Source organism: Phlebotomus papatasi, chromosome 1, assembly GCF_024763615.1.
Source record: "Phlebotomus papatasi isolate M1 chromosome 1, Ppap_2.1, whole genome shotgun sequence".
Classification (NCBI taxonomy): Eukaryota; Metazoa; Arthropoda; class Insecta; order Diptera; family Psychodidae; genus Phlebotomus; species Phlebotomus papatasi.
The window spans coordinates 27,026,881-27,048,035 of NC_077222.1; the positions used below are offsets into that span (position 1 = coordinate 27,026,881).

Genomic DNA, 21,155 nt, shown 5'->3' on the forward strand with positions numbered 1-21,155 from the left:
TCTTAATTGTTTTTTATAGTAATTTTTATCGGAGTATTCTTAAGTCGCACTGTAATAATTCAGATGGTCTCGCTTGCTGAACTAAACTATTAAAATTATTGATTAAAATAATATGGAAATATAGCATAGAAAGCTGAAAATTGGGACAAACACAATATAAATTAACTGTCTTCTCTAATATTATCTTATTTTCATTCTGAATTTTTAAGATTAATTTAATTCGGATTAAAATAAACAACGTTATCGGCTATGATTGTTGCATTATTCATCAAGTTTGTGGAAAAAAAAGAAGGAAAATTCTTTGAATAAACTAAATCTTAAAGCAAAGATTTTTCAGGTACACTTTAAATATTGCAAAACGTGGAAAACGTGGCAAAAATACCAATCTTCCACCATATGCAGGTGCCACCTGAATTTGCAGTATGAAAAGGCTATAAATTGTTAATCTATTGATATAAAAAAAGAAGCACGTGCTGCATCGTATATTTCATTTATTCTGCAATTTGCTATTTTATTTATTGGTTTCAGTTAACATCAGTTACATCCTCTTTAAACTCTCTAGAGTCTAGAACAAACTCATACTTTCCTTTAACGTAAATAACACAATGCAATCTTCCATAAGGAATGCGATTTCTGTGTAAATTGCTCAGAAAGCCAAAAAGGGATTGGGAGAAAACTCTTTTACAAGATTTTACTGATGAAAAGATGGGAATGATGTCGCTATTTATGCAAATATGAACTGTTGACACTTGAAATCTGTGCCGTTTTGCACGTTTTTATGGGGACCATTGATATGCTTAGGATAATTTCACGAAAATCTTCTCAAAGTGCGTGTTTCGCTAAATTGCCTAGTTATATTCCCCTCTTGTTTGTATATCTTCATCTGCGCTTTGCAGAAAAGTTCAAAAGGAGTGTGTGCTTGGTGTGTGTTTTTTTTTCAAGTCAAAGATGATAGAGAGAGGGTGTCTTCGAGACGGTTTTTTTTGTGTTTAATATATATTTCTTTTTCCTCAAGTCTTAAATTCTTCATCTCCCAATTGCAAGGAGTGGAAGAATGTGTTAAATTTTGCAATAATTTATTCTTAGGTGTTTCACTATGTGGGAAATTTCATTGGAAGCAAAAGTGAATGAACTTATCATTAAATATTAAATTTGTAATTAGTGATGATTGTTACAAAGGGGGTATTCAATAGGGATTTTAAAATGCCTTCTGTATTGTTAGGGGCATATTGGTAAAATTTCTATTGAAAGTGTACCCTTTGCTGATGAATTTGCCATAGCTTGGGTTTAATTGCGTTACTGATGAGGGATTTTAACAAATCTCAAATATCCAATTCGAAAAATATTTCTATGATGTCTAGCTATGTGGTCGGTGTCTCCGCCGCGGATGACACATTGTTGTCGGAGGTGGAGAGTGGCCGGCAAAGTCCAATGCGGACAATGCCTGTTGGCATACCCTTGAGGATACTCACCGCCTCGTCCAGTGTCCGACCGTGCAAGTGATGGTCCGCGACGGAGACAAGTCGGTCGCCGGGAAAGATGAGATTTGTTGTCTCAGCCGAACCGCCTGGTATCAGTCCACGTACCACAATCACAGTTCCCTCGGGATCTAGGGGATCCTGGTAGTCGAGAATGGAGAACCCAAAGCCACGTTCTGTCTTCTCAATGTCTATGTAAATCACTTCGGTGCTCCATAGTGCCAGTCCGGACACCTGTTCGACGCTCTTTGAGCGCTGTTGGTCAGTCAGTGTGGCTGTACTGGAGGTGTAGAGAGAACTCTCTGATTGGGCTTTGGTGAGAAGATTCTGGAGACTCTGCAGTCCACCGGCAAGGATACTGCGTGCCTCAAAGGCCTCAGGGCTCTGGGAGGTGTTGATCACAGATGGTGGCTTGTGACTTCGGGCACAGACCAGTTTCACAGTCATGGGGAGTTCCTTGAGAACTTTGACAACATCAGTGTGCTTGAGGCCCTGAAGCCGGTGTTCATTGACTTGCAGGAGTTCATCGCCGGGCTTAAGGGTGCCTTCTCGACCAACTGGTCCCTCTTCCAGAATTGACCGAATGTAGTGATGGGGGCGCATCTCAACGCCACCCTCAACCTCAACAGTTCCTTCGAGGCTGATACCCAGCCCCGAGAGTTTATTGATATGTGCAACGACAATTTTGAGGTCGGGCATTTCTTTACTCCAGTGAGCTTTGGCTGAGTCACAGCTGGGAGTTGGGGTGGGTGTTGCCTCGGATTCCTCTTCCGATGCCTCACCATTTTCCACGGCGAACACATTGGAGTCCACGGTGGTGTTGGACTCCATTTCTGGTTCAATGACATTGGGATCGCGGTCGATGCTGATGATACTGTCGACATCATCACCGGCATCGCCATCCGTCGGTGGCATCCATGGTAGAAGGGTGATTGATGGTGAGGTGGTATTTGAGGGGGGCGGATGGGTGGGTGGTGGTGGTGGTAGTTGGGGTTCAGTGAGTGCCAGTTGGAGATGTTCGTATTTTCGGCCACGCAGGAAGCGCTCTAGTGTTAAATTGACAGCGATATCGGTATTACGGAGAATTTCAACAGCCTGATGATTTGTGACTCCACTGAGTGACTTGCCATCGACAGCCACGATGCGATCATTAATTTGGATCTTACCACTCATTTCGGCAGCACTTCCCTCAATGATACTCTTCACGAAGATCCCTGAGAGATCCTCCTCTTGGCACACGTAGCCCGCCACCGTTATCCCGAGACCGTATACATTTTTTCGCAATTCCACTTGGTAGGTTTCCGTCTCGGGCAGGTCCAGGTAGTCACTGATGAGGGGCGGGGGTGAGGAATCGGGCAGCGGTGGCGGGGAGGGAAGATGCAGCGGTGGCACTGTGGCGGTCGACGGTGACACGCAGCTGTTCTTCCTGACACCCTCACCACCGCCACCCGCCATGTCTGGCACGGCAAACACCTCCACTGTCGCCTCGAGACCCTCCACAAGGGCGGCGGCTGTGGGGGATGCGGCGGCGGCGGCGAGGAGAGCCGCCTGGGTATAACCGGCTGTCTGGAGGAGCTGACGTTCGAGCTCTTCAGGGTCAGACAGGAGTTTTGTGGGAATGATGGGAGCGTGCGTGGCCAGGGACTGATAGTCGGGGGACGTTGGCTCCACTGGGCGTGCCACAATGAGACGAACTTGAGCGCCAGTTTGTCGTAGCACCGTGGCCACTTGCTCTGAACTGAATCCGCGTAGATTAACTTCGCCAATTTGCAAGACGTGATCACCACACTGAAGGCGTCCGTCGCGTTCAGCCACACCACCTGGGATGAGAGCCTTTATCACGACACCTGTACTTCGTCCACCCACTAGCATAAAGCCCAGTCCGTTGCCGTCGTTGATCAGATCGATGACCTCCACTTGGGACCACTCGGTGCTCAGAACCATCTCTTTCTCCCTTGAACCTCTATCTCACCAAGTGATCATCCACCCGCTGGACAATCATCTAATATGACTTAGGATTCTGGGTGTTGCAATATTCCTTATTCCTTCAGTTTCTTACCCTCATTAAAACTTCACAGCACTCACGAGAAGAAAACTTGGCGGTAGATATGGTCGAGAAGGAGGAGAAGGTGTAGGGTGACTAACAAAGATGAAGCAACAGACTTTTCCCACACAACACAACTCTTTTTTGGGAAAGAGTTTTCTTTCAACCACTATACAATCTTTTCCTTTTGAATTTTTCACTACTTTCCCTTGAATTTCTCTGGAGAATTTTCACACGAGGAAAATTTACACGTTAATTAAGGATTCTTTTTCTGAATTTTGTTACTTGGTTGAATCACTACACTTTGGTCTTTGTTTTCTGTCAACCGTAAGTTGGAAGCCGGAAGGGATCACTGGTGGAAAATCCTCTCTCTCTTGGAGAAAACCACAAACACGATTTTTTTCACGTTTCTCTTTTCCGTGTATCAATATCTCTTGTAGGATTCTCTTTTTATATCCTTTATCCCCTACACATAGTCACTCAAGGGAATAAAATCTACGGTGAAAAGCAGTGAAAGTTTTTTTTTGTTGTTCTTGCTCAGATGGGAAGGAAAAACACAAGACTTAGGATCAATAGGGATAGTCACTCCTCCAACGTATTGTTTAATTATGTAACTTTGTTCAAGATTCTCTAGTATTTTACCACTAGCGTACTATATTGTGATATACCCTCATTATTAGTCCGTATTGTCAAGTTTATTTTCATTCTCTAACTCTCTCGAGGGCGAAAGTCAGGCTGTTTTCCCTGTACAACTTTTCCTCTTTAGCCTGAGTAACTATAAACTAGAGAATACGTGTTTGTGTATTGGGGTTTGGTTCAATGAAAAAGTCTTTTCCACCCCTTTACACTGGGTAACTACTCGCAAAAATGGTCAGAAACAGTACGTAGAGTCAACTATTTCGAAAACTTGTATATAATCCGGAGAGTTTTCTTCACAAATCCCGACGCAGCTGGAAAATCTCACACTTAGGGAACTGGTTTTGGGTTAAAACGATTGAAATTTTCACTTATTTAGTTGGGGATTAAGTACATTTTATTCACAACTATTTTTCTTTTTTCTTTTGGTCAATTTCACGTCCACAGAACCTTGTGTTCTCTTGCTCTCACTAGAACTCTCCTGACACTAAAAATTTAAACACGAAGCAGCTCTTTCCGTGTCTGCACTGCGTTTACTCCAAATCGTAATGTTCTAATATGCCGTCTCTCCAATTCTGACATTCTCATCGGATTCTTTTTTCTGTTCTTTTTGCACTTTCCCTCTGTGTTTTCTTTCTCTCTTTCACCGACACTTTTCCACACAATTTTCCTCGTGTTTTCCTCCAATACATGTGCAAAAGCCAAAAGAGAGAGCTACATACTAACATGGTCTACCAAACTGTTGGGTTATTAGATAAGCGCGCGCATGGTGGGGTACCGCATTTTCCGCGCCCCGTACAAGAGATTCATCAGACTGTATACACATTTGGTTGCCATGTCGATTTTCACAAGAGAGCATAGAAGCATATATATGTGTGTTGGAGAGGAAAAACAAGCATGGGAAGACAATGCGCAAATTCAGTGACGCACAAATCTTATCGAAAGATAAATTTTGCTTCTCCAACTGCGAAATTTTCGGCTGTGGGAGATGTCAGGGTTCGCCAGATTCGGGAAAACTTCTCAGTGTTGATTCTCTACTCTTTTGGGTTTTTTGCACATCATCTCTCATAAAGAAGAAAAAAGAGCTCCCATCTTTTTGGGTGACTTGTATAAAGTTAACTCTGGAACACTACAATATCCCTGGGAAATTTGTTACCTTTTGTGCCATTTGAGCCTTTATTTTCTCAAAGCTCAGTGGAGTTATGTAGTTGGTTGATGACTGGCTATATCGCATGAGTTTGTCCTGCAATTCTCTTCAAAAAGCGTCCTTTGTGCTGCTACCATTCTCTTGAATTTTGCTAGGAATATTTTTTCCTCTAAGGACCTATCCAAATGAAATTCTTCTTGAGAGTGCGCCCCTCACTTGTTGCGCCATGAGACTTGTTTAACAAAAGTTCTTTTGAGTGCATAAACTCTTGCAATTTATGGGGATAACAACATCAATAAACTAATATAAAGTTTGTAGTGGAAGAATTGTGAAGAATTTATCAGATTTCAAAGAAGTGCAGAGAATGGAAATACTTCAGAATGCAAATATGCCAATATATTGACTTTATGTAAATAACACCTCGAGTATGCATTGAATTCCGGCCAAGGATATTTGGTTTCACGGGCAGATCCTGAATTGAAAATACTTGAATATTGAATATTCAAGTATTTTCAATTCAGGATCTGCCCGTGAAACCAAATATCCTTGGCTGGAATTCAATGCATACTCGAGGTGTTATTTACATAAAGTCAATATATTGGCATATTTGCATTCTGAAGTATTTCCATTCTCTGCACTTCTTTGAAATCTGATAAATTCTTCACAATTCTTCCACTACAAACTTTATATTAGTTTATTGATGTTGTTATCCCCATAAATTGCAAGAGTTTATGCACTCAAAAGAACTTTTGTTAAACAAGTCTCATGGCGCAACAAGTGAGGGGCGCACTCTCAAGAAGAATTTCATTTGGATAGGTCCTTAGAGGAAAAAATATTCCTAGCAAAATTCAAGAGAATGGTAGCAGCACAAAGGACGCTTTTTGAAGAGAATTGCAGGACAAACTCATGCGATATAGCCAGTCATCAACCAACTACATAACTCCACTGAGCTTTGAGAAAATAAAGGCTCAAATGGCACAAAAGGTAACAAATCCTTTGGTTTATTGGACCAATAAAGGAACAGAGAGTTTGGTAAACACAAAAATGTTTTCAATGAAGAGACTCTTTAACAAAGTTCCCTGGCAGGCATTGCAATTGAGGTAAATTGTGTGGTGTCCTTTTGACCTTGTTTTGCTCCATCACTATTGCGCTCCCCAAAGGATTTGTTACCTTTTGTGCCATTTGAGCCTTTATTTTCTCAAAGCTCAGTGGAGTTATGTAGTTGGTTGATGACTGGCTATATCGCATGAGTTTGTCCTGCAATTCTCTTCAAAAAGCGTCCTTTGTGCTGCTACCATTCTCTTGAATTTTGCTAGGAATATTTTTTCCTCTAAGGACCTATCCAAATGAAATTCTTCTTGAGAGTGCGCCCCTCACTTGTTGCGCCATGAGACTTGTTTAACAAAAGTTCTTTTGAGTGCATAAACTCTTGCAATTTATGGGGATAACAACATCAATAAACTAATATAAAGTTTGTAGTGGAAGAATTGTGAAGAATTTATCAGATTTCAAAGAAGTGCAGAGAATGGAAATACTTCAGAATGCAAATATGCCAATATATTGACTTTATGTAAATAACACCTCGAGTATGCATTGAATTCCGGCCAAGGATATTTGGTTTCACGGGCAGATCCTGAATTGAAAATACTTGAATATTGAATTTTGTCTAACAAATGAAATAGTTCAAGTTTAAAAATTTACATGAAATTTCCAGAACCACATTTGAAAATTCGTATAGGGGAATGTAGGGTAGATTTGTACAGCCACACACAGAGAAGTGATTTTAAGAAAGCGGTGTTGAATTTGGGGTTGATTTTGGTGTTGGAGTTGATTGAACACCAAACGTAGTACCATTCACACCAAATTAACACCAAGTTTTAAATCAATGGTGTTGTATGAACTGCTTTGGAGGTGTTGTATTAACTCCACCACAGAAATGTCTAAAATGGTGTAATAGTAACACCATCAATTCTCTATAAAGGTGCTGCCGAAACGCCAAGCGGTGTTCTTCACTATCCTTCGTGCGCTCTCTTTGCTCCCCACTGCATCAGTAACAAATTGGCCAGCGAAGAGTGCGGAAATCATTCTGCGCTTTATATCATTTGTTTATTGTGTTAATTTTGGAAAGTATTTTATTTACTGAAAATTTAGATAATATTTCCGTGACAAAAGTGTTTTTTCTTTTGTGCCAATTTGGGTTTTCCAGTGAAAATTGCGCAGAGATTCCCTGGTGAGTGTGCCTTTTGATCAATCATTTTTATCAGAAAATTTCCCCTCAGTACAGTAGATCTCCAAAATCCCAATTATTTATTTAATATTGTGTTAATGCATTTTTACTGACGTTTTTTTGAAAAATTTCAGTCAAAATTGGGCGAATAATCCAAGAGTCTAAAAAGGGCAGTACGGAAAATGTGGAAGTATTATGATCAACGAAATTGAAAAAGTACGAGATTTTTAGAATTATCATCATCATCATAATTTTCAACCGTTTATGCCTTTGAGGTCGTGGAGAATTTTACCGAGGTAGGTAATTTATATAATTTTAAACAAAACTTATAGTTCTACAGTATGCACAATGCACAGCTTTTGTGTCGGTTGCATTCAAAATCAATTTGTTTACATTTTGACAAAGTAACAAAAGAAATTATTTTCTTGGTAACTAATTTTTCTCGTTTTTAACTTTAATTATTTCATTTTTTCTGTCTCATATTATAGTTAAAATAACACGGAAAATTCTAGAAAAATAAAAAAAATGATAATTTATTAAAAGAAAGAAAAAAACTGTTGGAAATTTCAAAAAAAAAAGTTGTGCATATTCGGAGAGGGCACTTTCAAAAAACGTACCGAAACTGTGCATTATAGAGAGAAAGCACTCTACTAATTTCTTTTTTAATAACGCACATTTTTTATATCAGGAAAATGTCATAAAATCAAAATTCACATCCCTTTCTTTCTCAGCTTAGCATATGTCTATCTTACACTTTCGAACTCTTCTTCTTTTTTTTTGAACATCACACCAAATTTAATTTAGTCCAATTTTGAAAAAGAAAGAGTGGGATAGGACTTATGTATATCTTGTGAGAGGGAAAGAAACGCGGATTTTGATTTCTTGAAATTATACTGAGCTAAAAGGTGTACCGTAAACATAATTATTTATATTGAGAAATATGTATAAATACCTATCCATCTATCTATTAATTATTTGACATTATTTTGTATTCTCTTTATTTCTAGATTAATTTTGATTTTGAGGAGTTCTATGCTGATTGCAAGCCTCTCGTGAATTGGGAAAAGATTACTCAATATATAAAATTTCCCAGCATTTCCCAGTTGAAAATTTCCGAAGAAGAATACAACCCCATCAACCCAGGTACATTATAAAAACAAGTAGGTTTTCATATACTAAAAACTTCTTTCTTAAACTTTCTTAATTAGAATATAATTAAATGAAATAAAATTAATTTTATATTAATGTTGTAAATTCTGATTTAAAAATTTGTAGAATTAAAAGTTTTAGCATGGATACAAAAATTGTGTTTTATTTATTTTATGTCGATACGGATATGGATTTCGATATGGGAGCATTTTCAAAATTCGTTATATTAAAAAAAAAGTGGTGGAAAATTCACACTTTTATTGGTGTAAAAAGAACACCCATATTTTATTAAGATGGTGTGAAACAAAATCCACAATGGTGTTCCAACAACCCTAAATTTGGTGTTAATAATTGGTGTGAAATTGGTGTAATCGGAAACCCAAAACCGGTGTTGGTAGCTTTTTTGGCACCAATTGGTGTATTCTGAACACCGAATTGGGGTTAGTTGATTTTGGGGTTGAGGTTGGTGTGTCCGGCAACACCAATTGGAGTTGTCATTCCAGTGAAATTTCTCTGTGTGCATGATTAATTTTTCATTGAAAATAAGTAATACTGCTTAATAGACATTACAGGGGCACAATTCTAGCTACAAGTATACATACAGGGGGTCCGGGATATTGTCCTAAATACTCGCAGTAGATGTCTTTTGAATAAGTTACAAAAACGCCGTGTTATATGCAAAATAATTTTAGCGGCAATTTTTCAGGCTATTTTACTGCCTCAAAAAATTTTGCATACATTTAAGAGAATTTCAAGAAATGATTTCACAAATTAGCTCCCAATGGTAGGCATGCATAAGTGGGTTTGCGAAATCCCAGTAGAGTCTTTCAAATCTGAATCTCTCAAGTTCGAACGACATTTGGATTCAAAATGTCAATTGTGGGATTATGTTAAAAAATTTGTATTCAGGATGAATAAAAATCATAGAGGAATATAGGCATGGTTCGCACAGAGTGAACCTTCAAACAATGAGAATTTTCTCTTTGTTTGCAAAGGGCTGACTTACCATTTTTCATCTCGTTTCATGAGCTTAGTAATGATCAATCTTATGGCTAGAAATGACGAACTAGTTCTTTGCAAACAAAGAGAAAATTTGTGTTGTTTCAAGGTTCACTCTGTGCGAACCATGCCAACATTCCCCTATATGTGTTTCTTCCTAAATTTTTACATACATTATGATTATATAAAATGAAAAGGAAGTATGTTACCATTAAAACATGGAATATCGATAAATATATATCTGATTAAGTGAATGTCAAGTTATTACGGATTGTTGGGCTATTTATTACGACATCCTTAAAAGAATGAGACTGTTCATAAACATCTATATTAATTACAGGAATTGCAGCTATCGTTTAAAGTTTTCAGAATCGACAGTCGATAGTATTGAAAATAAGTTATCATGTCACCCCAGTTTTAACAGCTAGAGTTAGCTTCTTGTTATGCTAAATGATTGGCAAATTTTCCTGAAATAAGAATGGCAAGGGATCAACTTGCATGAATTAGTTCCTTGTTTCGTAAATGTGTGAACGGTAAATCAATTTTGTGCCCCTTTAGTTCAAATAAAATTGCGTAAGCAATAAAAGAGTGAAATTTTGAAAAATATTTCTAATAATGATATTTACTTGTATCATTTAAAAAGTGTATGAAATTTACATTGGTTCCTTAAAATCTCAAAATCGCAAAAAACTGAGTTAGCCCCTTGTAATTTCCAAGGAGCGATGCGTAAATTGTGTGATTTTAAATAATTTATATTTGCGCAATTGTTATCCGAATTGCTGTAAGGAATGGATTTTTTTGCTACTTTAGTCCTTCAATTATTTGGAAAAATATCCCAACCGAGATGGAAATACAGTATCGGCCAAAAGTTTCTTGACAATGCTATATTTGAGATATCAGGTGGAAAAACGATAAGAATTGCTTTTATTTAAATCTTTCGTTTTGCAAACGAGTTATCTATTATCCATAGATGTTATTTATGTACTTCAAAAATTTTTTTGATATTAAAAATAATTGTTTTCCAAAAGTTGATATTTTTATCGGTCAAAGGTTTCTAAGACATATTTGATTATTCATCGTGAAAATAGAGTATAAACCACAGCATTTGATGATATCTATCACATGACTGATACTATCTAAAACTCTAACTTAATTTATTATTAAACCAATTGTTTACGATTTATGTAAAAGGTTCTTAAATCTTTTTTAATGTTTAGACATGATATTTTGGTGAGAATTTTGGTAAATATAACTGGTAAAATTTAAGCTCGATATTCAAACAATTAATTTTAATAAATTTTTAATGTAATATTTATGGCAAAAAATTGCTTAATCGTCATGATGTTAGGGTAAGTGTGCCAAATTTCGGCATAGTTGCATGCAAGCACCAAAGTCTCAAGTTTGAAATGTAATATCTTTAATAGAAATTGTTTTTTTTTCATTCCTTCTACTTTAGGAGTGTTGCCAAGAACCTTGTAGAAAGTTTATCGTCTTTATTTACTTTAAAATCGTTCTTAATACATTTTAAAATGAATAAAAATATAGACATAGCGTTGGTGCCCTATTTCGGCCACCTTCATTCTCACAGTTCCTTGCCCTTCGGGAATTCTTCCAATGTCTTTTTCACGTCATCTCGTTTGTCAAAGCTACATTTTTTGTTATTCTTTTGCATTGTATAATCTCTAGAGTATGTAAAAACTAAAAAATCATGGAAATTCGAGGGAAAAAAAGGTGGCCGGAATTGCAAGCTGGCCGGAATTTCGCACACTTACCCTATTTACTGTTTGGAATGAAAAATTTTACTCATGACGAAATTTTGCTGAACTTATATATTTACATTTTCTATTCTTTTTAACAAAAAAAAAATATTTAAAAAAATAATAGAACATTGCCTGGATTAGATATTCCACAGTATTCTTTCACTTTATAAAAAATATTCTCTTTTTTTAATTGAAAAATACTACAATTTCTACATATATCCTTTTGGTTAAAGTTTGGTTAAAAAGTGTTTATTGAAAAAGGGTATATATATATAAAATGTGCGGTACTTCTTCTAAATTATTTTGGTCGTCTTGATTTAATTGCTTGCAATTTTCTGTAAAGTACTTGATTATCCAATTGAATTTGGCGATCGCGCTTCTTCCTATTGATTGCTGCGCTTGAAGTTCTTGAATTTGGCTGAAACTCCTACAAGAAACATTTAAAAATTTATGACTATGCTTTTGAATTAATTTTAAGTAGGACTTTTCATGAATATTAACTTACCGGTGGCCTCAGGGAGCAGCGACTTGAGCCAGATGGGCGAAAGATTCTCTCCATTAAGATGCGATTTTGTCTCTCAATCTCCCACATTTGGTCATTGGTAAAGGTTAAACTTTGCCTAGTGCCATTCTTGAAGGGTCTCCTTCGCATGGGCGGAAGGGAAATGTCATCAAGGGTGGAATGCAAGAGGCTCATATTGAAAAGGTGAACTCCTTCTGGTAAATTGCTGGGTGGTGTGCTTCTAATTTCCACCTCAAAATTTGACTCATACTCTAAAGTTTCATTTTCGTAATCTTCCTTGGTATTCTCTGGTTCCTCTTCTTGGATTTCCTTTGTATTCTCTTGAGCTAGGAATTGTTCTTTGACATGGGATGCTTCTGGGATGGATATATTTGAAGATTTCTCTGATGTTTCCACTGAACCAAGATCTTCCTCAACAATTTCTTCTTCCTCCTCCTCATAAGCAGTCTCATCAATTAATTCCACCATTGTCTTGGGTGTTTTGGCCATTGTCAGATTGATATTAGCTATATACTTCCGGGAAAACGAGGGAAGAATGAGACACAGAAAATTGGTGAAATGATACGGAAAAAAAGCCACCAACTTCTCCCTGGCAACTGGCCAGTGAAACTACTGAGCGTCACTGGGGCGAATTTTCCGTCTCTGTGTGCTCTGGTCGAAGTTGTTGAGTGGACACGGAAAAAAGTATTGATCAAACCCTTGTTTGAGTTTTTTGTCCTAGACGTAGGGGGGAGTCTACCGTGTTTTAATCGATAAAATAAATTCATATTTTCAAATTAGTTTATTGTGACATGAAATTTGGCTGCTTGCTCACTTTGCCGGAAATTTCAATTTTCCGAGCGTCCAGAAATCTTCAGTGTTAAGATTGTGGGTGTTAATAAGATATAATCTTCGACAAAAAAAAGATTGCTTCCAAAATTCACGGAAAAGTACCTATTATTTCAGAAAGCTAATAATAAAGCTCTCCATCATAGGAGAGGTGTCCAAGCTAAAAACAATTCGCGGAATACTCGAGCTCGTGTGTTCAATATTTAATTAAGAATATTGGTACTTTGTAAAGACATCAAAATTTAATATTTTCAATGAATTACCTTAAAGTACTTTAATTCATCGCCGAGTAATACTTTTTTTTTTAAATTGATCAAATGTATAGCAGTTTCACAGAGTGTTGTATTTTAAAGTTCCCTTATAGTTTTCGCTCCCGAAGTATACATATAAGTTTAAATTTTGTTTCGTTTAATTTCGTCTGAAGAATAAGTGCATGAGATCCTTTTTTGTATCCCTGAAATGATTCTTTGAAGTAGGATCCTTTTCATTCAAGTTATTTGATGAACAACATCTTTTTGAGATTATTATTATTTTACAGAAAGATCTTCGGCTAATTTCTTATTTTTACTATTAAATGCGGTTCATCATTCCATAGATGAATAATGTTTTCTCGCAGTCGATAAGGGAAGAGTACCAGCGATCGGCAGTGTTCCTAGGATCGTCAGCTTATTACCATATTGTTGCACCAATTTCAAGTGATTTTTTAAAAATTATTAGCTACTTTTTCTATTAGCTACTCTCACAAGAATGCAGTGCATTAGTTCAGATTCAATTTACAAAACTATTTTTCCGTGAGGCACCTCATTAAATTCGTGACGATCCGAGGTACAGAGTACTTATTTGCAATTACATCTATTTTTTAAAAATTTATTGTAAAATTTTAAAATTCAAATGCACAGATATAGTTAAATGGATCACAAATAAACCGATTAGCATACACAAAAATACCAAATAATATTTTGAGACTTGAATTTTCAACTGAATATCGAACATGTCTCTTAACATTCCGATCCGGGGTACTCTTCCCTTATTTCCAAACATGCATTATTGATGGGGTTGTCAGTCCCAGTCGAATTACCTGTAGTGAATTCTGCAAATTTAAGTTCAGTCAATCCGACTGCTAAAACGTTAAACGGGAGGAGAAAAAGAAGTTCGCTGCTCATTTCGAACGAAAATCGAATCTTCGAAATGTGTTCGAAGATTCGAACACATTTTTAATGCCAAAAAGAATCTAATGAAGCTGGGACTAGAATGATAATTAGAATTTATTGATTCTTGCTCTAGGTTACATAACTATAATAACATTTAAGGACTATACAATCATCAGTTCGAAACCTTCCCAAAATGTTAATTCATAATCGGTCATGACTCTTTCGAATTTCGAACTTGAAAAGGATTTGAAGACCTTTCATATTAATAAGAACTTAATTTACTTTTGCTATCAATAACCGCTTGGTCTATAGATCTTTTTCTATACGGACGGGTAAACATCGTCACTCTTCACAGGATATTAAATTTTTAAAATAACGTCAGAATATGCAATATTGTAGGTTAGGTGCTGAGTTTTGAGAACATGAAATATCGAGGGATTTATATATTACATCACGCTTTCACTAGAATCACCAGAATTCGAGCAACAAAAGGACTGTGAATTGAGCCGTATTATTAAATATAAAGGTGTTCTATAAATGAGCAATCAATAGAATACGACATGACAATTTGTTCTAACGTGATGGAATACTGGAGTTCATTTAGATCCGAATCTAGGTCTTGTAAGAATTAAAATGGGAACAATAATATTGTTTCTGAAATAGACGCTGTGCTTATAGAATAAACAAAGGTCTGAGAGATGAAACTACTTTATATTATTTCACCAAGAGAATGTCATCTAATATTTATTCACGTTGTACAGCATAAGCCAGAGTAAAGGTGTTATTCCACAGACTCTAATGTGGGTTAAAGGGTTTAATTTTAATCTCTATGCTTATACATTATTATACACTGTATCACCCTTACATAAATTTTCTTCACATTAAAAATGTATTGCTGTATTAGAAAAGCGTGTTTAAAGTTTAGAACAATCTGAGTGGTTAAGTAACTGCTTTATATCACGCAAATCGCATGATTTGTATCGATATTAAGTCATTAACTGCTCCTTTGTGATTCAAAGTCACTCAAATTGTTGCATAAAATAACGTGACATTCTTTATCAGAAAACTTACTAGTCCCGAATACATTCTTTGCAGTCGCAGTTTTTGTTTTTAAAAGAGAATACTGACCTTGGTCAATAGACTTCATATTTGGAGATAAGATGTCTTGATACTCGTGGATTATAAATTTAATGTTCTGAAAAAAAAAATGTTAGTCATTCGGAGATTTCTCGTATAGTTAATCCGAAGGGATATTATCGACTTGTCAATTGCGGGGTTAGGTTGAAAAATTCGTGTTGTGAATTTGGGAAGTGAGAAATGTCAAACTACCCCCCAAGAATTCTAATTTGGAAGACTCTACTGTAAATCGAAAAATGATTTACACAATTTTATGGTTGAATGCCTTAAAAACGCGAATACGAACTTGTAATAAATTTTATGACCTAAAATATGTTAAGGCATACCTATTTGACCAATTTCAATAATTTTATTATAATTCAGTGTGTGTTTATAGTCTATCCTCGTAAACTGAATTTTAAGACTCTGTGAGAATACTATCTTTTTTATCTCAATTCTTTTTACAATAGGGTGGAATAACCGGCTATCGCCATGTTTAGGAAAAAATTAAATTCATTTAATCATAACTTTTGAATCCTTGTTACAAGATAAGTCAAATTTGACACAAAGTTACTTAGATGTATTGGCTCTAGATACGTAAAAACAATAATCCTAGAACATAACGCTGGACTACTTAAAAAACTGATTTTTATTAATAATGCAAAAATAACCATTTCGTCGCCACTTTTTACCACTTTTCGCCAGTTTTGTAAAATTTGTAACCACTTCTCGCCACCCACTTGAAAAGAACTACACTCGGTTATTTTAGGCAATGCTATGAAAAGAATACATTCACCATTTCTCTTTCCTTGTGATCACTTTATTGTTACTCTCTTTAAATGATTTTTCATCACTTTTATTTGAGAAATCAAATTATGGGGCTTTTGCAGAAAGTAAACAATGCAGATTTGACAACTGAGAATGTACGAAGTGAAGTTAGCGTCGCCTATTGAAAAGATATGGCGACAGGTGGTAAAATCAATTCCAGAATATTACCACTTCTCGCCATGCCTCATTTTTATACAAAAATAATATAAAATGAAATATTAATTGACTAAATACAAATTTTATGTATTCCACAAGTGCAATTAAATATTCAATAGACAAATTATTTACCCAAATAGGTATTTTTGGCCTGATGAAAATTTGACGACACTTAGTACATTTGGTAAGAGATGTTGGATTCGATGCACTTGCTTAAAATATTGCTCTAAAAAGTGATCAAAATCGTGAATCCAAAACGAATAATTATTATTTTTCGATTCTATGCGTAGAAGCAGAAACAATACAAAAAAATTGCGACTCATTTATTTCATAAATTGCGAAAAATAGCGATTTCAATGTAAGTGGCGAGAAGTGGGGTACTGGCGAGAACTGGTGATTCCACCCTACCATTAACTAACAAGTAATCTCCTCATTTTTATTAAATGTGTAATTCCAAGTGTAATTTTTATCTACTGCTATACATTAGTGTAACGTTTAAATTTACACAGTAAAAAATAATTACTACGATTATCGCGTGTAATGGGAGAGCATCGATAATTGTAGTAAATTTGCAACGATTATCGTAGTAAGCAAAGTTGGAAAGCAAACAAGTTGAATTTTCGAAGTTGAAAAGCAAATTAAGTTGAATTTTCCTTCAACAATTGTACTGAAATTACACAAAATATAAAAAGAAGAAGAATGAGTTCAAACGAAATTAGTTGAAAGTTGAACTTTTTGCTGCGATAATCGATTGAAAAATTACTACGAAAATCGAATTGATTCTATTACACGCGATAATCGTAGCAATATTCAATCAGACGTTGAATGAAGTTTATGCCATTTTGTTGCTTCATTTTATTACTATTATAGTAATTATTACTACTATTTATTGCATTTGGGCCATTATCGAGGGTTGAATTTTACTAGTTCTGCAATTTAATTGATTCCTTTTCAATTGAAAGTTGATTTTTTCAATGGTTGTTATTCGAAATTTCAACCAGTTCAATTCAACTAATAGAATTCAACTAGCCAATTTCATATCTTTTTTACTGTGTAGGTAATGCAAGGAGTTCCGGCTTAAGTGAAAACGGATTGAAAAAATTTGATATGTATTGCCCGGTGGCAGCCAAAATCCCGAAAGCCAAAATCCAGAAAAGGCAAAAATCCCGAATGTTCAATATCCTGAAAGGTATTAAAGTATTATGTAGGAAAATGTTTAGAATAATTTCCCAAGACAAAGAAGATTTCCCTTTGCCTCCAGCAAGCGCGGATGCAATCGCAGAACTAACTATGACACTTTTAAGAATTCGGGATTTTGGTCCATTCGGGATTTTGGCTTTCGGGATTTTGGCGTTCGCGATTTTGGCTTTCGGGATTTTGACCGGGATATTGCCTACTATTGGGAGCTTATTTATAAAATATTTTTTGAATTGCCCCTAAATGTAGGCCATTATTTATCACGCGGTAAATTTGAAATGTATTTCTGATGAACCGTTGGTGCTGAAAATGGGCCGAAAAATTGGCGCCGAAAATGGCTTGCATACATCACAGCGATACGTATCTTATTACAAAGATATCTCCTCAAGATATGCAAATTTTCTTTGTCACTGGAGAGAATTCATGGGCTCTTTTCGATCCCAAAAATTTCTTGCAAAGCGGAACTCCATGTATTACACAAAAAGTATAAGAATTTTGCACAGAATTTACTCAAATATGTAGGCTTGTCCACAAGGTTATAGTTGCTATCATTTTCAGGGTTTTTGAGGGATTCGCTGGGCTGGGGTCTCGAAAGATCCAGGATTCCTAAACAGACGGTATTCAAAATACTTCGCACACACATACGTCATTCATTCCAAATTACACAATTTAACAGTACATAATATTGAAATATTACACAATTTTATACCACATGTTTTTCTGATGTATATAATTGTGTAACTTAACAACAATAATCGTAGTAAAATAGCAAGCTAACGATTATCCTTTTTACTTTGTGTGTATTGGAATTGGTGATGTTTTTTGTGTAAATCTTCTGTGTAAATCTTTAAAAACTGTCACTGCTTTAGTACCCAAATTAAGCCATTAACTTAGTGATCATCTATGCTGAAGAGTTAGTCATTTTATGATTTATGGCCTATTTTGTACTTTCAATACATAATTATTAATTTTTAATTCAACTTTAAACCGAATTATAATACACCTAGAATTGGTTCACGGTATGAATTTTAATTTTAATGGTGCTATTCCAATGAAAAATGAACGCGTTTTTAGCACTTTATTGTTCTCAAGTACTTCTGCATTATCGATTTTTCTTTGTGTTGGTTCTTGTCTTGACTGATTTCCCTAGTTCTTGCTCTATTATAAAACTATCATACAGTCATGACAGGAACCAACATAGAAAAGTCGACTATGTAGAAGCACTTGAAAATAGTAAAGTGCATAAATACACGTTCATTTGTTCATTGTAATAGTACCATAATCACTGATTTAGAGTACAACATTTTTTTACGAATTTGAGTGGAAATTTAAAATATTTGAAGTTAAATGTTCACGCATTTTGAAAATTTCAATTAAGAATCTTACTTACCATAAACGTAAATAAACTTATCAATGGTTTTTGCGATATAAGTAGAACAGTTGCGCTTTTGATGTTTCCATTTAGAAGATTAATTCCCTGAAAAATGACCTCAATCATTGCAGTTTTCGCTTCTGAAGCAAAATGCGAATATATTAGCATGTTCTTGCAAATTGCGGCTATTAGACAATTATTCTTTTTTTGTCACTGTTGCGCAGCATGTGATCAAAATGTTTTCCCCCAAAATGAAGCTGACTAATGCAGAAATTGCTAGAGTGATTGTATTAATTTTTTTTTCAACTTGTCCAGAATTCTAATTCATCTCTTGTCCTTGGTCACGGTCTCTGGATTTTCTTTCTCTTCGTATTTCTCAATGGTGCTTTTTTGCAGATATTGGAGGAAAAAATAAATTATTTATAGTATGACACAATAATATTTTTAAAGAGAATGATCTGTGAACATAAATTGCATGAAGATACAAATGGTGGATTAATAATAGAGGCGGGAGAGACAGAGAGACACCTGCAATGATATAAATTTCCATTGGAATTCTGTGATTAAAGGTGACTTAATTATAGTGATTGAGAGTCATTGTCGCGAATGGTAAAGGAGGTAGCTTGAGAAATCACAATAAATCAGCGATAAATCTTGATGATTTGTGCGTGTCCTTTGATAAGTCGGAGGATTGATCTGATATAGGTTACTGTCCCAGTGTCACCAAGGAAAATGTCCGGAAAGCAAGGTGTTAAATTTTTCTTCACGCATCATTTTAATACAATTCACAATATTTTGATGGAGTTTTCTGGAGGGGAATACCAATCGTTGTGTCGATTAAAGTCGGAATCCGGCGTAATACAACAAAGAGGGGCGCTCTGCTGAGACTTACTGTCTCAATAGCATGGATTTAGCATGCGCTATGATTCAGTTGTAAACTTGACCAGTGTCAGTTCGGTTGTATTTTCCATTCACTCTTCAAATTTTGCAATCATATCCAAGTGAATCTGTGAAAGACTTTGTGATCTTGTGTGTACTTCCCAGCGAATCATCTTTTCCAACGAATTTCCTTGAATGATTACCTTCTAAAAATTGCGTGGAAACAATGGGCAACTCCAATTCGATATGTGCTGACAAGAATGGCGTTAGTGGCCAGAACGGGTGAGAATTCTAATTTGCATTATCACACCAAGATCACCTCATTTGTGATCACTCGTACAGCACATGAGGAAGCTTCTGTTGTGTCTCCCCACAATAATTACTCACACCCAGCTAATCACACTAGAGCTGTCTCCCCAGATATTAAAATGCATGCAGTATAGTGACATTATATAATTTTCAACTGGTTTTCTCCCGAGCAATTTTTCGCGCAATGATAAGAAATTGTCTGAGGCAAAGATCATACATTGATCACTGTTCAATTGCATTTTTCCCCTTTCCGTAAAATACTTTTTATTTGCTTGATATAATTGTCATGTAATTTCATGGCATTATGTTATTAGAAAGTCTCGTTATTATATTTTTTCCAAGAGATGATAAAGTGAAAGAAATTACTGACTTGTGAAGACGTCTTGCAAACTTAACAATACGTTGTAAAAATGGTACTACTGAAAAAATCAAAATATCGCGCGAAAAATCATTCATTGAAGGGTGTAGATTTAATAAGTTAATCAATCTTACGATCTTGAAGTGTTGTTACTAAGTGGAGAATGTTCTAGTTTGCAAAAAAGAACTATACAAAGAATTATAAGTTTCCGCTTGAAAGTATCTGTAACAAAGCTTGATTATGCTCGTATTTTAGATCCTGAATTGGTGAAACAAAAAACATTTTTTGCCAATTCTTACACGCCTAGTTATATCATATTTTTACTAATAACTTGACCTTTTACAAAGTCAAAAATGTCTTACAAAAAATTAGGGGTTGTCTTAAAATTACTTTGTCGCTTATGCGTTGGAATAAATTGATTAAAGGTAATCGTATTAGTTAGATTAAACTAGTATTACTCATAGCTAAATTTTAAATACCGAATAATGTATGGTTAAATTTAAATCAACTTGGAAAAGTATTTTCTGAATATGACTTCTCAATAAAGGACGATATTCAACTTAACGATTTTCCAAGCAAAGCAATTTCCTCTGAAGAAGTCTTGCAATTGCACTTACACAATCACAAGAAATCAAAAGTTAATTAGGGGAAGTGCTTATAATTTTGGACAGTCTGCATATAAGCATCGATATCCCAAGTTTGAAGTGCGATATTTTCAATACTAATTGACTTTTTTTGTTACTCTCTTTTCAGAAGGATTGTTTAGAAACTTGGCAAGCTATTTATCATCTCATTTTTACTAAAATTAGTTTTAATACGTTTAAAAATGAATTGATATGTAGAGGTGAATTTGACTCTTATTTTGGACAACTTGGTTATTAATTTTTACAACTTGTCTGTAAATTTGGACAGATAATCCACCTCAACAGGATGCCCATTGTTCTTCATTTTATGAACCAATCTTACCAAGTCCTCTTCCTGTTCATGTAAGGGAAACG

At 35.5% G+C, this 21,155-nt stretch overlaps 3 protein-coding genes across 7 annotated transcripts in view; 1 reads left to right on the forward strand and 2 right to left on the reverse strand.

The window, feature by feature from the left end:
• Positions 1 to 21,155, forward strand: part of LOC129799524 (NADP-dependent malic enzyme) — a 150,910-nt gene that overhangs the window by 100,601 nt on the left and 29,154 nt on the right. For 2 of the 5 annotated variants that reach the window (XM_055843479.1, XM_055843481.1), the window contains exon 1: positions 19,535 to 19,772. The exons of 1 other annotated variant lie outside the window; for it this stretch is intronic. In XM_055843479.1, the coding sequence (XP_055699454.1) occupies positions 19,717 to 19,772 (56 nt within the window). In that variant the 5' untranslated portion in view covers positions 19,535 to 19,716. 2 more of the 5 variants (XM_055843485.1, XM_055843482.1) reach the window with 2 other exon arrangements.
• LOC129799523 (patj homolog) lies at positions 366 to 4,823 on the reverse strand. The gene has a single exon (XM_055843478.1). The coding sequence runs from the start codon at positions 3,420 to 3,422 to the stop codon at positions 1,362 to 1,364; it is 2,061 nt and encodes a 686-aa protein (XP_055699453.1). The 5' UTR covers positions 3,423 to 4,823; the 3' UTR covers positions 366 to 1,361.
• Positions 11,668 to 12,846, reverse strand: LOC129799537 (cilia- and flagella-associated protein 97). Its single transcript, XM_055843501.1, has 2 exons — positions 11,946 to 12,846; positions 11,668 to 11,867 (listed from the first exon to the last, which is right to left on the reverse strand). Exons 1-2 carry the CDS (start codon positions 12,450 to 12,452, stop codon positions 11,739 to 11,741), a joined length of 636 nt encoding a protein of 211 aa, XP_055699476.1. The 5' UTR covers positions 12,453 to 12,846; the 3' UTR covers positions 11,668 to 11,738.

Bases quoted from the DNA above. Each gene is read 5' to 3' on its own strand.
- LOC129799523 (XM_055843478.1), bottom strand. From the start codon at position 3,422: ATGGTTCTGAGCACCGAGTGGTCCCAAGTGGAGGTCATCGATCTGATC.
- LOC129799537 (XM_055843501.1), bottom strand. From the start codon at position 12,452: ATGGCCAAAACACCCAAGACAATGGTGGAATTAATTGATGAGACTGCT. The intron at 11,868-11,945 runs GTAAGTTAATAT...TGTTTCTTGTAG, and splicing joins GCTGCTCCCTGAGGCCACCG to GAGTTTCAGCCAAATTCAAG.